Raw genomic sequence first — 15,403 nt, 5'->3', positions numbered from 1 at the left:
AGGATCAAGTTTAGAAACTCCCATTAAGGGTGCTCTAACAATCTTCTCCATCGTGGAAGATTGTTCTCCATGTCTCCTATAAATATAGAACTTTAGAAAACTGATTAAGCAGATCTAAAAGTAACAACTGTAAAACAACCTTTATTCATATCAATTAATATTTAAAAAAACTTTAGATTTTTTTATCTCAAATTTTTTTCCGAACTTATAGTAGCATTTTATTTTAGAAACACTTATTGTATCATGTAAAACCGTATGATCATAATTCATAATAGCATAAGTTCAATTCAAGTATCTTACAATCAATCATTATTAGAATCAAGAACTTTAAAAGTATATAAGAAACTAGAAGAACCGTGGCTAAAGACGAGATATTTGTATTTGGTGCGAGTCATAATTACAAATTAAACGCTTGCATGGTTGCCATGTGGGTCTCTTGATACTCTAACAAATAATTTTCTCCAAGGTTATAATTATGCCTCACTATCTATGGTATCTAAATGTACTAGTATATGAAATACATTGTAAACGTCGTTTTCTAACAAAAGGCTTATAATCATAACTAAGCTCAACAAAATCTGTAATCAATTTAATTAGTGGTTTGTATTGGCATGGTTACTATATGATTTGAATCTAATATAATACATGTTGACAAAAAAAATATTACGTTTTAATTATCATCAATTCTTTTTTTACGGACTTATTAGCAATATACACATAATATATAAGGAGTATGAGTTGAAAAAGGGAGTATATCAGTTATTTAATATTTAACTGTTTTTTCTGAACAAATATATAACAAGCTTTATTTTATTTTAAAATTACCACTACAATGGAAAGCTATATATATATAAAGGGGCTTAGTTATTTTGAATGTTGTAATGGCTATATATTGACTAATCAAACCTAGAAAACGAGGGATGGTGAAAGAATATTATGACAATGGATAGTTTGTGTGTGACTGTGTCTGTATGTGTTCATTATAACTAAATTTTATACTATTAAATAAGAAGAAAGAAGCGTCTTCAAGTTCAAGTGTGCATGTATGTCGGAGTGTAATACAGAAGGAAAAGGACTGCTCCTGATGAAGCATTACTGCTTGACACATGCATGTGTGGTTAGTTCAGATTCAACTAAAGCCAATCCCTTTACTCCCTTTTTCTTTCTACAATTTTTATATTGATTGTTTCATAGCCTAGTATTTTTTTATAATATATCGTACTAGATATATATATATATATATATATATATATATATATATATATTTGTTTTTCATATGTACTAGATATTTGTTTTACACTATGCACCATTTTCTTTGTCAGTGAAATTTAAAAAATGGTGTATAGTGTAAAATAAATATCTATTACATATTATACAAAAATTAGTTGTATGAATATATATAATTAACTTTATAAATAGTACTACGTTTTGTAGCATGAAAACCTATATCAACATTTTCAATGGATGTAGTTAATGACTTAAGTTAATGTATCAAAATCAAAAACTAAAATTTATATTTGTGTGAGTTACACGGATTATTAAATTCGATTAGTTTGTTACTGTCATTCTATCGTCCGAGAAGACCTCGTTCTTTTTCGCTTCTTACGTATTTTTCAGAAAATTCGAAAAATCATCATGATGTTCCAAATTTATTTATATATTGTTAAGCCATTAATATCTTTATGAGAACTCAAACCCCAAACTAATAGTATGGTTTTTTTTAACTTAGATAATATTGAGTTGAACAATATGATCTAAATTGTTATAGCTAGATATACGTAATCCGTTTCTACTAATAGTCCCCACCATTTACCCAAAATGGAAAAATCTTGAAACAAACGATGGAACCAATGAAACTGTAGAAATACACTCTTTTAACATCAAAAAGAGCATGTGCTATAAAATGGGAGGAACAACAAACTAAAAAATGCTCACCCAATTATGCAAAAGTGAAATCAATGCGAGAAATACTCCATGAATATGAAGAGAAGAAAAGTCGTTATTAGAATAGAAGAAGTGGGTGTCGTTTCATTTACACGAAAAAATGAAAAAAAAAGGTAAAAAGAAAAAAAGATAAACGCCATGAATTTCAGTGCCAAAGTTTGAAATGGTTAGGAGTCAGGCATCAGTCTCTCTCACCTTCACTCACTTCCATGATTTCCTTCTTCTGCCTCTTCTCCTTCTTTATCAGTCATGTCACATCGTGACGACACAAACTTTTAATTTGCTACTTTTATATTAACTTCATTTTTTTGTTACAGAAATAGGAGTACTTATAGCATTGTCATTGGGCCTAGCCAGTTTTCTTTTCTTTCCTTCAAATAGTTTCAATTTTTTATATCAAAGGTTTTTTGATAGATATAGTTGATAAGACAAGATTTGAAATAATGACATAAAAATGATACTATTAATTCGGAAATTTTTCGAATTTGGAAAATTTTTAGTACTAAACTACTAATCATTTTATATATGTTAAATAAAAAAGACTCATGTCTTTGCCTATTTACTTGTGTTTAACATTCGAACTGAAAGTTAAACATACCCTTATATATATATTCACCGATTATAACTTATTTTCTTTTAATAAAAAACTATTTACGTCCATTAACAAAAATAAAATAAAAAATCATTTACGTTTATCCATTTTCAAAGTAAAGTGTGGTCTATTATCAGCTTACTTTTTGGTATCATAGTATATTTTCAGCGGTGTCGATCTCATGGATTGGTTCGTTTAGATGTCACATGATGCAACATAATAAAAGTACAAAAGCAGATATCATCATTTTCTCATGCATATCTGCATTGCAAATATTCCTATACCGAGAGAAACGTATGCACGTGAAAGAAAAACATAATATCAAATTAACTTCTTATACGATTAAACGATTAAACGATAACTCTGCACTTGATTGGTTCTCCTGCTACATCCGCCAAGCGGTTGCTAGCGGTCGGTTGTGGTTGTTAGCAGTTGGTACCAATCATAAAAACCATTTTATACCGTTTTGAACCGCTGGATTTTAAAAGCTCATTTTCGCAAACGTTTGTTGTTGCGGACGGTTGCAGTTAGTTTAAAAAAAAGAAAAATGAACAAATTAAAACATATATTATCAAGTCTTATATATATTCACGTTAATTCTAAAAAAAAAAATAATTATCTAACTTTAAATTTTCCATATTAATAATTATTTTTGTTTTCAATATAAAATTTATTTGAATAATTATTTATGGTTTTTAATCATTAATCATGTTTAAAATTTTTATACATTTTGATAATTATAGTTTTGGTGTTTTTATACTTTTTATAATCATATATTAAATTTATTTTGGTAAATTTTGGTTTAACCGCTATCGTACCCGCTGATCAACCAGTCGTAAATCTTCCGCAAACGCATCTATTTTCAACCGCTAAACCTGTCGGTTAAAATGTTAAATAACGCTTAAAACCGCAATCCCCCCCCCCCCGCTTCCGCAAACTCCCACAACTGCAACCGCAACCGCTGCATTTATACTTGCAATAAAAAAATAATCGAAATATGTAAGAATAGACAGAAAATAATCGGATTAAGCGGGAATTAATCGGATAATGTGGAGAGTAATCGGGTGACTGATTTTTAAGGGATTTGTCATTAATCGAGGCGGAGAAAATGAGTTTAGCGATTTAGCGGGAATTAATCGGGATGAGCGGAAATTTTTAGAACTGGAAAATTATGCATAACCAAAGAAAAAAAAGAAAGAGGAAAGCCAATAATGCTAAATTTTCCTAAAGATACCGACATCTATAAAAGTAAAACTTTATTCTACCTCAAACTTTTTAAAAAGCCAAAACGTTTTTCCTCCTTTTTTTTGTCTCTCTCTTCTCGATAACGCTTTCGGCTGAAATATTTAGATTCCAAATGATAGTGAATTGATTGTACTAAATGAAATAAAATTAAAATTTTGTTTGAATATCCATCAAAATGATATAATGGAGGTAAGTTTTATATTATCCAAATGGACTCTAATTGCTTAAAAACATAAGTAGAATTTATAACCCTTTATTTCCATAGCCAATTCGTTTTATCTTTCTATTGTTTTTTGGATTTTTTGGTGGATGCAACTTTTTGTCCAATACCAAACCCAAATCTTTTTGATTTTTGGTTCACAATTACAGTCATTTTCCTCCATTTATTGATTCTGTAATTTGCCCAAAGAATGGGGACACGACAAAACTCGATAGCGACGAGTTAAAAACGAGTGAAGGATAGAAGGAAGGCATCAATCCGATTGAACGAACCGTATACACAAAAACAAAAATAATTACTTGAACAAAATCTGAATCAAACTCGAATTTTGTGCAACAAAACCAAACTAACCAAAGTTCATGAAAAAGAAACGAATGCTTAAACTTAAATCATACACTAACACCAAAACAAGATCATGTAATTAAGAGAACCCAAACACATGTTTATTGCAAGGTTGGTGGTCTTAGAAGCTTCCACAACGGTATAAGGTAAGTCTCGAAACCAACAAACAAAAGGAAACATATTTCATTGAACTTATAAACAGAAGGAAACACGAATTATGAATTCGTGAACAGACTTCATTGGTCATCATCACTGATCATGCTTATTCACAAGGATATATATTTTGTGAATTTCTACGCAGAAAGTTACCTCAGAATACAGTAAAAAAAACATGAGATTGCAAGACTGCTTCTCTGACCATCAAGAGCACATGAAAACGAATTTTAGTCAAATTCCCAGATTCTCCAATGGTAAAAGCAGAAAGGCCAAAAGCCAAAAGCCTTTTCTTTGTTTGTTTTAAACTTGTAGAAACTACATTTTGTACCTAACCATATCATAAAACTTACCTGAAACCCAGAATCAGATAAAGGGTTCTGTTTTGAATTCTTGTGATCTCTCTCATCTAGGAGGAGGACCCGGGTTCTGGTTAGCTTCTCTATCTCTACGTCTCCTACCTGAACGTCCCAGCAGAACACGTCCTTGTCGCCTCATTCGACTTGCCAAAGAGTTACTGTTACTATGCCTCTCCCCCTCCTCTTCATCCTCTTCTTCAGAGAAATTCAGCTCGCTTGTTCCGCGGTTGATTGTTGTCGAGTCATTCGAATCTGAATCAGAGCGCCTTGTCTGATTCTCTGATGCCCCAAAAGCATGTAACAGAAGGAAAACATTCACCAGATTCCTACCAAGTGCAGCATCAATCCCACCATCATCACCCTCATCTAAATCTGAACCGTTGGCATTGGTCCTTTCAATTACGTAATCACCAAACACCACTGTACCAGGCATTGTCGACCTAATCGTGCTCATAACATCATCCCGGTCATGCTCAATCTCAAGCCTTCTCCAATTCTGCTCCACATCAGGATCCACTTCACGCGGCTTCGCACTAGGGTGGTCAACTTTCATGTGTTTCCTCAGCTCTTTGAAGGTTCCAGCAAAAACACAGTTCTCCTGCATACAGATCCTCTTCTTAAGATTCAAAAAGTCACGAGCAGGCTGTACGATTGTCCAACCTTTCACCTGGCCTCTACAAAGTGGGCAAGTGAGATTTCCAAGCTCAGACCTATTGATCTGTTGATGGCTTGATGACTTTAGCTTAGCTGACGCTTTCTTGTACTGATCTAAGCAATTGGAATACCGGAAACTGGTTCCACACATGTAAGGACGACATCCCTTGTCATGAGATGAGCAGAGGAGAAGAACAGCATTGTGTGGACACTCCATGCAAACCGAACATATAACATTCTCCCAGTCCCTCTTCTCTAGACACTTTGAACAATCTTCTGCAAACATGTTCCTTGCCACAAGACGGTTAGAAGATGGAAATTTGTACGGTTTTGCTCTTGCCCTGAAGCGCCGCGAAGGAACCCTGCGTCCTGCCCTCCTAGCTTTGGCCATAATCTCAAGATCACACCTATTCAAATCCTCAAAAGATTAGCAAAAGAATTCCACATAAAACTTTGTAACAATACACGTATATATCTCTTCATGGGAACTGCAGATATTTTTCTAGTTCACCATTCAGCATACAACATGCATTAATGTCAACATCAGTAACAAAATTCAAAAAAGAACACAGCAAAAGCTTGAATAAACATGTTTAATTCATATATCACTGGAAATGCATGATAAACAAACAATGGTAATCTATGAAACTTAGATCAAATCAAGGAACTCATACCAAAACGAATAGAGACCAAACAAACGAAGCAATGTACCTCACTGCCTTGGAATCTTGGAAGGGTGATTCAAACTCACAAGATAACTAACACAATGACTAAACCAATTCCACAAGTTATGGAAAGCAAACAGATGTAGAATCAATGTATAGAGACCAAAAATAACTGGTGAGACAAAGTCTCGCATCTAATCAAATACAAGTTAACAAAATCACATAAAACGAAATAAAAAAATAACAAAAGATGTGCAGACATGTTACAAGACAACCAAAAGGAACATGCTTCACAGAACAACTCACGCGACATGACAGTGAATCAATTATTAAAGAAAACAAAAGAGAAACCTTAGAATCTACTCTACTCCACATGGAACAAAGACCATTGACACATCTCAGATCCAGAGATATTTTTTATAAAAATGTTAGCATAAATATACAAAACAAAGAAAGAAATGTTCTCGATTACCCGATGAATCTTTTTCACCGGAAATCATAAATTAAGAAATACCCAGATGGATCCTGACAAGTTCTATTATACAATTCAACAAATTTTCAACGTCCCATGAACCAAACCCGAAATCGGAAAAGTCATAGCTACACAAAATTCAATTTTTTCCAGCGACCCTTTAGTTAAAATCCAAAATTTCGATAATCTAACACGAACCCACCAAAATCCGTCAAAAAAAACACCAACCCAGATCGCTAATTAGACGAAAAAGAGTAGAAACGAAAACAAAGAACACGAACACGCAACAAAAGACTCACCTTTAGGGATTGAAAAATTAGGGTTTGGAAATCACAGCGTAAGAAGACGGAGAGGCTTGAATCGAGTGAGCGAGACCGAGAGAGGTAAGGTAACGAAGGAAAAGAGGGACGAGGAAGACGAGTGGGACTGCGAGATTCGCGAGGAAGCGTCTCCACTGCTCCACCACCAAGCTCTGGAATCGGAGTTTCTCTTTCTTCACGTCACGTGTAATTGAGGTAAAACCTCCACGCGTCCTTAGAGTGCGTAAGAGTGACGCGCGTGCCTTTAGTTTTAAAAGGCCTTTTAAAGGCCCTATTATGATTCACTATTGGGCCTGACCACGAATCACATACGTTAAGTTTAAAATTTGATTAGCCAGAGCAACATCTCTATCATATCTAAGACAGAACAACAAAAAAACTTACAATAATATATAGTGAGAATGAAGATATTAAATATTAAAGATATTAAAGATATCAAAGAGTTGATATTGGTCAATTAAATCTCTATATAGATAAATGAGTATCTCTAATATCTACCACGCTCTAATTTTGAGGTTAAGGTATTGATAAATTGCATTGTTAGAATGCAGCAATAAGGGAGAAAACGGTATAGTGTAAAGATCAATATAAGATTTCAATTAAAGGTTGACTTAGTGACACACAAAGACAAAGCCATACAAATTAGGGACAATTAATGGGAAATGCATTTGACCTTTTCTTGATTGTAATTATAAAATTCGAACGGGAGATATGGCTGCGGCGCCGCTTGCTATCTTGCTCCACGCAAAATTTTAATTCTTCACTATACTATAAGCTATATTTTTCTATATCTAAAATCAACAAAAGTTCTTTTTTGGTGAGATAAGTAAAAAAACACATGCATATTTCTTTTGACATATGCTTACCCGTTTGTACAATACAGATGGATTATCATATTGTTACGTTGAAATGTTAATCCAAAGTCCATAAGCTTAATTTGTTGTGTAAATGTTGATCTAAAGTCTATCAACTTTTTGGTGCTCTAATATTATATGTAAGAGATCTAGATGATTTTTATTTTTTATTGATTGATTGGGACTTTTTTTTTTTTTTTAATTTAGCAAATCCTCACATAGTTATTTGATTCGTATTGCAACATTGTGTGTTTGACTATACAATTTATTCTAATTTTTTTTTTATGTTAGAAGGTACATTTATAGTTATGAAAATTGTTGGCTAGGTGTTAAATAGTTTATACATTGAAAGTGTCATGTGGACACTATCCTGAAAACCAATGCTATGCAAATTAGGGATAGGTGCAGAGGAGATATTTTTGAATTTTGAGATATTCATTATTCAATTTGATTTTTACGGATAATTTTTTTTTTTAATCTGTATTCAATTCTAAATAAAACTAGATTTTATTCCGCGGTACACCGCAGATTGATTTTTTAATTAAATTTTTTAATATTGTTTATTTTGTTAAGTGTTTAAGATTGTATAATTGTATTTTGATTGGTAAATTTAAGATTTTATCCGTGATATTAAACCTGTCCCGTGAAATTAAACATCATTTTGTTATTTTAATAATATTTTATTTAATAAACATATAATTCAAATCAATTTAAAAGTTTGATTTTATATATACATTTTTAAATTTTCGTTAATAATAATTAATTCTATATAATAATTTCTGAATTAGTTGCGTATGACCGACAGTCAAGATTGAAGATTAAAAACCGGATTAAGATTTGAATGGTCATGATTAAATGTAGGGATTGTTGAGATCTTTTAAGGAAATCGAATTGAATATGGATGTAATTGTGGCAAAGATTAGTTATGCTTAATATATTAGGTTAAGATTTTTGGAAATGATTTTTTTTATGTTAATATCTTTGATTTAATTTTGAAAATCTAAATAATTAATGTCATTGACATTTGATTGTAAATAAGTTGGAACTATATGATTTCTTTCATAAATATCTCCAAAAATGTATATATAGATAGATACCTAAACAAAACGAGTAATCTTAAGAAAACTGTATATGCCAGTCTCCTAAACATAAATACACTTTCTAAAAATAATCCACTATAAGATTTTTTTTTTTTTTTAAATTCTTATTTATTAAGAAACCAGTTAAGCCATGACAATAAAGTCATGCAGTTTTTCAAAAGCTACAAGAAGTATAAAAAAGGGTACATTCAATGCACAACGACAATCGAAACATCCACTTCGATTGATTTAGTCCCTAGGCTATTGAAGATATTGGAGATAAGCAAGATGTGTATCTTGCGGACCAAGTAATATGGACCATTAAAGTCCATTATGAAGTGAAGCCCGTGAAGCCCAACCCAAAGAATATTGTAGATCTCTATATTACTTCTTGTACAAGTTATTTCCTTATGTGTTTAGGAAAGTTTACATTATGTGGGTGTTAACATTACGTTAATGTTGACACTATATGTATGTATCTTGTGTTCTCATATAAAACACAACTCAATAATATATTCTATTCTATAATATTTGACATGGTATCAAAGCAGTCGATCCTTGTTGATCAAAATTAAAATTCCGCATTTAAAGTTTTGTGATCTCACACTCGAAACTCGAAAGAGATCATGGAAACAATGACCGTCGAAGGAATTGACGTTGAAGACGGTGGGGACGGAGATGATGACGTTAAGTGTGGATTTGTTCCACGTTAGGTTTTAATTATAATCCATTGGAATTTGGTTTTTCGTTTTTTTTAAAGAAAAGAAATTTACTCTTAGTTAGAGTTTTTTGGTTTTTGGTACAATAATCAATTGGGGGTTTTCTTTTATTTAAAGTAATGATTCTAACGGTTTATGTCTTATACGAGTTTCTAGTTTTATTTTTTCTGGAATTATTCTTGAGTTAAAAATTTTTCAGAGTAATTTTATATCTCGCTTTTCTTATTGTGGGAGAGTTTGGTAATAGTTTTACCATTACGGGGGAGTTTGGTTATAGTTTAACCATTAGTACAGTTCATTGGAATGCTCATGTTTTTAGGTCATGTTTAGTCCGAGTTATGGACTATCCAAGATAAGGATGATTGTTTGTGGAGCAGCATAATTTGCGCCCACGGGATGTATTCCCGTTTTACCAAGACCGAAGACGAGTTGAAGTTCCACCCATAGTTTCAAGCTTGAAGTTTATACCCAGAGGCGTTTGTTGACATGATTTGTCCGTCCTCGACATATTGTCCACGACATACGTGTTCCGCTTTGTGATTGCAAAGTTTGCGTTTTGCGTACCACGTTTGTCGTGCGGGGGAGTATTGAGGTAATTTGGAAAGCAAGACAGCGGACCAAGCCCGTGAAGCCCATGAAACCCGTGAAGCCGAAGTCAAATAATATTCTAGATATCCTATTGTGATAAGGATTAAGAAATTTAGAATATTTACTTATTCATGTTTATCTATTTCCTAATCTACTTAGGTTAAACCTAAATTAGTCTCTATATATATTGTATCAACTCTCTTGAGATCAATAAGACAGAATAAAGAGTTTTCCCCCAAAACTTTCTCTAGTTTCTACATGGTATCAGAGCCTTCGATTCTAGTGGATCGAAGTTAAGCTTCCGCGTTTATAATTTTGTGACCTCAATGATCTTGGGAGGTGATAACGTCGAAGACGATGGTGATGGTGACGATCCAGATGATGATGACGTGAGGTTGTGTCCACGTTATGGTTTTGATTTTAATGAGATATTTTTCGTTTATTACAATAATTAGGTTTCTTTCTAAATAAGGCTTTATTGAATTAGTGCAAGAGTTTTTTAATTAGGAGATTCTACAAAGTGATGATGCTTATGGGTTTTGGGTTTCACGGATTGATAGATTTGAGAGATTTATTCTTGATTAGAATATTTAATTTTTTTTATATGAGTTTTGATTTCTCATATTACGGGGGAATTTATTGGAACGCTCATGTTTTGGGTCATTTTTTTTTAGTCTGGTTTGTGGACTGTCCGAGATAGGACGATTATTTGTGGAGTTGCAGGATTTGCGCCCACGGAATGTTGTTATTCCCTTTTACCAAGACCAAAGACAAGCTGAAGTTCCACCCTCTTTTGAAGATTGAAGTTATATACCCTGAGGAGTCGGTTGACATAATTTGTCCGTCATCGACATGATGTCCACGACATAGGTGTTCCGCTTTGTGGTTGCATATTTTGCGTTTCGCGTCCCACCTTTGTTGTGCGGGGGAGTATTGGAGATAAGTAAGATGTGTATCTTGCGGACCAAGTAATATGGACCATTAAAGTCCATTATGAAGTGAAGCCCGTGAAGCCCAACCCGAAGAATATTCTAGATCTCTATATTACTTCTTGTACAAGTTATTTCCTTATGTGTTTAGGAAAGTTTACATTATGTGGGTGTTAACATTATGTTAATGTTGACACTATATGTATGTATCTTGTGTTCTCATATAAAACACAACTCAATAATATATTCTATTCTATAATATTTGACAGAAGACAATTAGCCACGACCACCTCGTTTCCCACGGCCTCTGCTCTTTCCACGACATGTGGTTTGTCCATGCATCTCCTTAGCCTTTTTTGATGGTTTAACCGGCCTCTCTCGAAGGATTCTTTATCCGAATGAGTCATAAGATCCATTGAATCAGATTCGTTATCTGAATCGGACAAATCTTCTTCCTCATCCGAAGAAACCAATGACGCAAACTGATTAGAACCAAGATTATGATCAGCAGATTTAGCCCTCTCCCTGTGGACAGTAGCATTTGCATGAGCATGAGCTGTGACTGATGAAATTTGTGCTCTTCTCTGAAGAGGAGACTCAATAGATACAAAAGTTGTTGAAGTAGGTACTTTCTCAATGGTTGAGACATTTACTGAGATAGTATGCTCTTCTACTATAGTAGAAGTTGTTTGATCAAATGATAGTGACTCTTTGGCTAGAATCGGACAAATATATATACTATGAGATACATGGTGAGAAAGACACACTTTTGTCACCGTTCCTTTTAATTCAATATGATTTCTGCAAGAACAAAATCGTATTGAATCCAACTAATTCCCTCTATATTATATGCTACTTCTATTTAAGATACGATTTTGTATATGATCAGATGTATTTATGTAAATACTAACAATACTCTAATAGAAAGACTATTTTATTAAAACGGTTATCTCGGTAATTATGCTAGTACGTAGCTGATAGTTGTGCTCTTGAAAAAACTTTTTTTTTTTTTGAACAAATGCTCTTGAAATAACCAATACACAATTATTCATAAATTGAGTTTTATTCGATGATAGAGAAATGACTATCTAACTTGTTCTAGTCTTTCCAACAAATATATGGAATAAAGAAAAAAAAAAGCCTAAGTTTTTGGTAAGAAAGAAAAGAAGTTTATAAAATGACAATGAGATGGTATGAAAATATAAGAAAAACTGAAAGTCTTCTAGTTGACTATTTTTAGATCCAATCCGAAGGCAAATATCTTTCTTTTTTTTCTTTCTTATATATTAGAAGACGTGGATATAAAGTTTAAATAGCTACGAAAATATATTAAAATCCTAAACATAAACTTTAATTCAAAAGGATGTGCATTTACTAAGCGGTTAAGTCTATTTGACTCCGCCTTCTCCATCGGAGTTCGACTCCACTAAGTCGCGTTATCCTGCGTAGTAGTGATTGGCTATGGATCGGGCCTTGTCGATTCAAAGATGTCAAAAAAAAAAAAAAAAAAACTCCAACTCAAAAATATATTGATTGTCAGGCGTTTAAAACTAATTATTCAGAGTTAGTCTCGATGGTACAGTCACTAGAAAAATGGTCCGCTTTTTCCAATATGCTAGATGATTTTGGTTTGCTCCGTGTCTTCTTTCCTTCTTTTCCACTTTCTTTTATTTCTCGTTTATGTAACGATGAGACGGACTGATTAACCCGTTTTTCTAAACTTTTAATTTATTTACTCAAGTTACTTTTGTAAACATTATTCCTCCTAATTAGGCAACCAATCATTGAGTAATTTTTTAATTAATATGTTGTTGACAAAAGAAAAAAACTCCAACTCGAAAACTTGATTAAAACATATTTTAGTTAATATCCACCATTGGAAAAAGTAAAAATTTTAGGGCTATATTAATTGATATGCATAGAAGACTGAAAAATTAAAAATATATCCATGCTTTTCTTTTTATTAGTTCTCTTTCTTCTGACTCAATTAATACCAAAACTACCCTTTATTTTGTAAAAGAATACTATTCGTCATTGGAAGAAATAAAGAAATAATGATTTGTGTGGTTATCTTTTTGATTAACAATGTAAATCAAATTGTATCGCGATAACTAAAAAGTAAAAATACTGTTCAGCCAAATATCGTAAACTTTATTCATCACGAGATGTAATAAAAAATAGTGATTTTGGTGATTATTTATGTAATTTAGTAATATAAATTATATTATATCATGATAACTTTACATGTTGTATGGTAATATTATGTTTATCGTGCTAATATATTTATTATATGATTGTTATCAACAAACTTATATAATAATATGTTTATTTATTTCGATAATTTATTCATTTCTGTTAACTTATGCATTAGCATATTTATTTATCATAATAATTTATTTATCACGGTTAACTTATATGTTATCATAGATGTTAAAAAAAATCTTCTTCTCTTCTCGAGTATCTTCCTCTGTCATCATGTCTCCCAAATTTGTTTCTTCTTCCATTATCACCTGCAACTCCATCCCAAGTTCACCTCATCACTTTCTCTCTTCTTCTTCTTCTTTCCCCACCTCTTCGTCCTCTCCATTTTTACTTTAAACTACTAAACAATAATTTTTATCCCTAAATTCTTTGCCACCTCTTTGTCCTCTCCATTTCCACTCCGTCTTCTTCGTCTTCTCCATTTTTACTTTATTTTATGTAAATGCTAACAAAAATAATAACCAGATAAACAATTAGGTGTGTAGAAAAAATATGTATATTTTATGTAAACGCTAACAAAAATAATAACCAGATAAGTCATTATGTGTGTATAATAAAATGGTAAAATTGTAAAAAGATCAATCTCTCTCTTGTCCACTTAATTAAAAGAAAATCATGCATACATACTTAATTATTTGATCTTCTTAGCATATCCATTGATATTTTCCAAAATTTTAAACTATTTATATAGTACCAAACCAAATTGAGATGTAAATCTCATAATTTAGAATTGATTCAAATACAAAAAAAAAACAAATAACCTAGATATTCGCATGGATCACTAATCCAAACCAACCTAGTTTTCCATTGCTCCTCTCGTTTATCTGTCTGAGATGTTGGAATACATAACACCATGACGAGACCATCTGTGTTGATTAGAGCACTTTTCAAATAGTCTTTAATGACAACTAGATCCGTATGTAAATAGTTCTAATCCTCCGGCCCAACAGGATAACAGAGAAGATTCTTTTTGTTACGAATTATTAATTACTAATTTGAATTTTACGTTAATGATAATGAAATGCATAAAGATGTCACATATAGACTTCTTCTTAAACGGGGATGTGCCTTTAGTCAAGTGGTTAAGTGCACTTGATTCCGCCTTCTCCACCGGAGTTCGACTCCGCTAAGTCGCGTTATCCCGTATAGTAGGGATTGGCTATGGATCGGGCCTTGTCGATCCAAAGATGTCAAAAAAAAAAAAAAAAGACTTCTTCTTAAACGCACTAAGTAAATTAAGAAAAAAGAGTGACATGACTTTCTTATTTTTATATACATGTAATAGTTTATTGATTAAATAGTTCATATATAACGCTTATAAAAATCAAACAAGCCGGGCTTCAATATCACACATAATCTATCAACATAATCTGTATGTTCATAGAAATCAGAACATGAATATTTTAGGTTAGCTAGTAGCCTATTACTAGTGTGATAATTGAAATTAGTTATCCTTCTGTTGAAGATGAATCGTTGAGATCTATAAATTTTGTGAGATTGTTCAACCAAACGAAACGATACAACTTATATCATAAGATACAATCTAAATTCTCTACCATGGTTTGATTGTAAAATCAATTAAGATTAAAAATCAAATTATATAACATGATATTACAACAGTGAATCAAACAAAGTGAGAAAATCACAACACTATGGCGATTTGCTTGCATACCAAAATAGATATGAATTGTATAATCTTTTAACCAGATTTAAATTGTTATATTACTCAACTTCCTTTTACCAAGTTGAATATGTAACATAGTATTATAGCTAACCTAGAAAAATGTTTGTTTCATAAGCATCTTATATTGTAAGAGAGTTTGGATATAACATGAGATAACAAAACATAATCTAAAGGTACTACAAGTTAGACGAGAATCACTACTGTTGTCTACAACCAATTTCAGTTAGACTTAGCATATTTGTAAGTTAAAAATATCTTGAATTAAAAAATGATATCAACTAGTTTTCTTATTTTACACCTAATCTAATTATTATTTTTATTT

General features: G+C 32.1%; 1 protein-coding gene across 2 annotated transcripts; it reads right to left on the bottom strand.

Annotated features, from left to right (window-relative positions):
* Positions 1-4,422: 4,422 nt before the first annotated feature.
* On the bottom strand, positions 4,423-7,273 carry LOC9323220. Of its 2 annotated transcripts, none has more exons than XM_021035515.1 (2): positions 6,221-7,273; positions 4,423-5,916 (listed from the first exon to the last, which is right to left on the bottom strand). In XM_021035515.1, exon 2 carries the CDS (start codon positions 5,898-5,900, stop codon positions 4,902-4,904), a length of 999 nt encoding a protein of 332 aa, XP_020891174.1. In that variant the 5' UTR covers positions 5,901-5,916; positions 6,221-7,273; the 3' UTR covers positions 4,423-4,901. The 2 variants fall into 2 exon arrangements, with proteins under 2 accessions (XP_020891174.1, XP_020891172.1); XM_021035513.1 differs by having other exon boundaries at positions 6,946-7,272.
* Between the last annotated feature and the right edge of the window lie 8,130 nt (positions 7,274-15,403).

Source organism: Arabidopsis lyrata (genome assembly GCF_000004255.2).
Source record: "Arabidopsis lyrata subsp. lyrata unplaced genomic scaffold ARALYscaffold_2, whole genome shotgun sequence".
NCBI classification, from domain to species: Eukaryota; Viridiplantae; Streptophyta; class Magnoliopsida; order Brassicales; family Brassicaceae; genus Arabidopsis; species Arabidopsis lyrata.
Note: the sequence above shows the minus strand (reverse complement) of the source record. Positions and strands in the feature narration are given on the sequence as shown.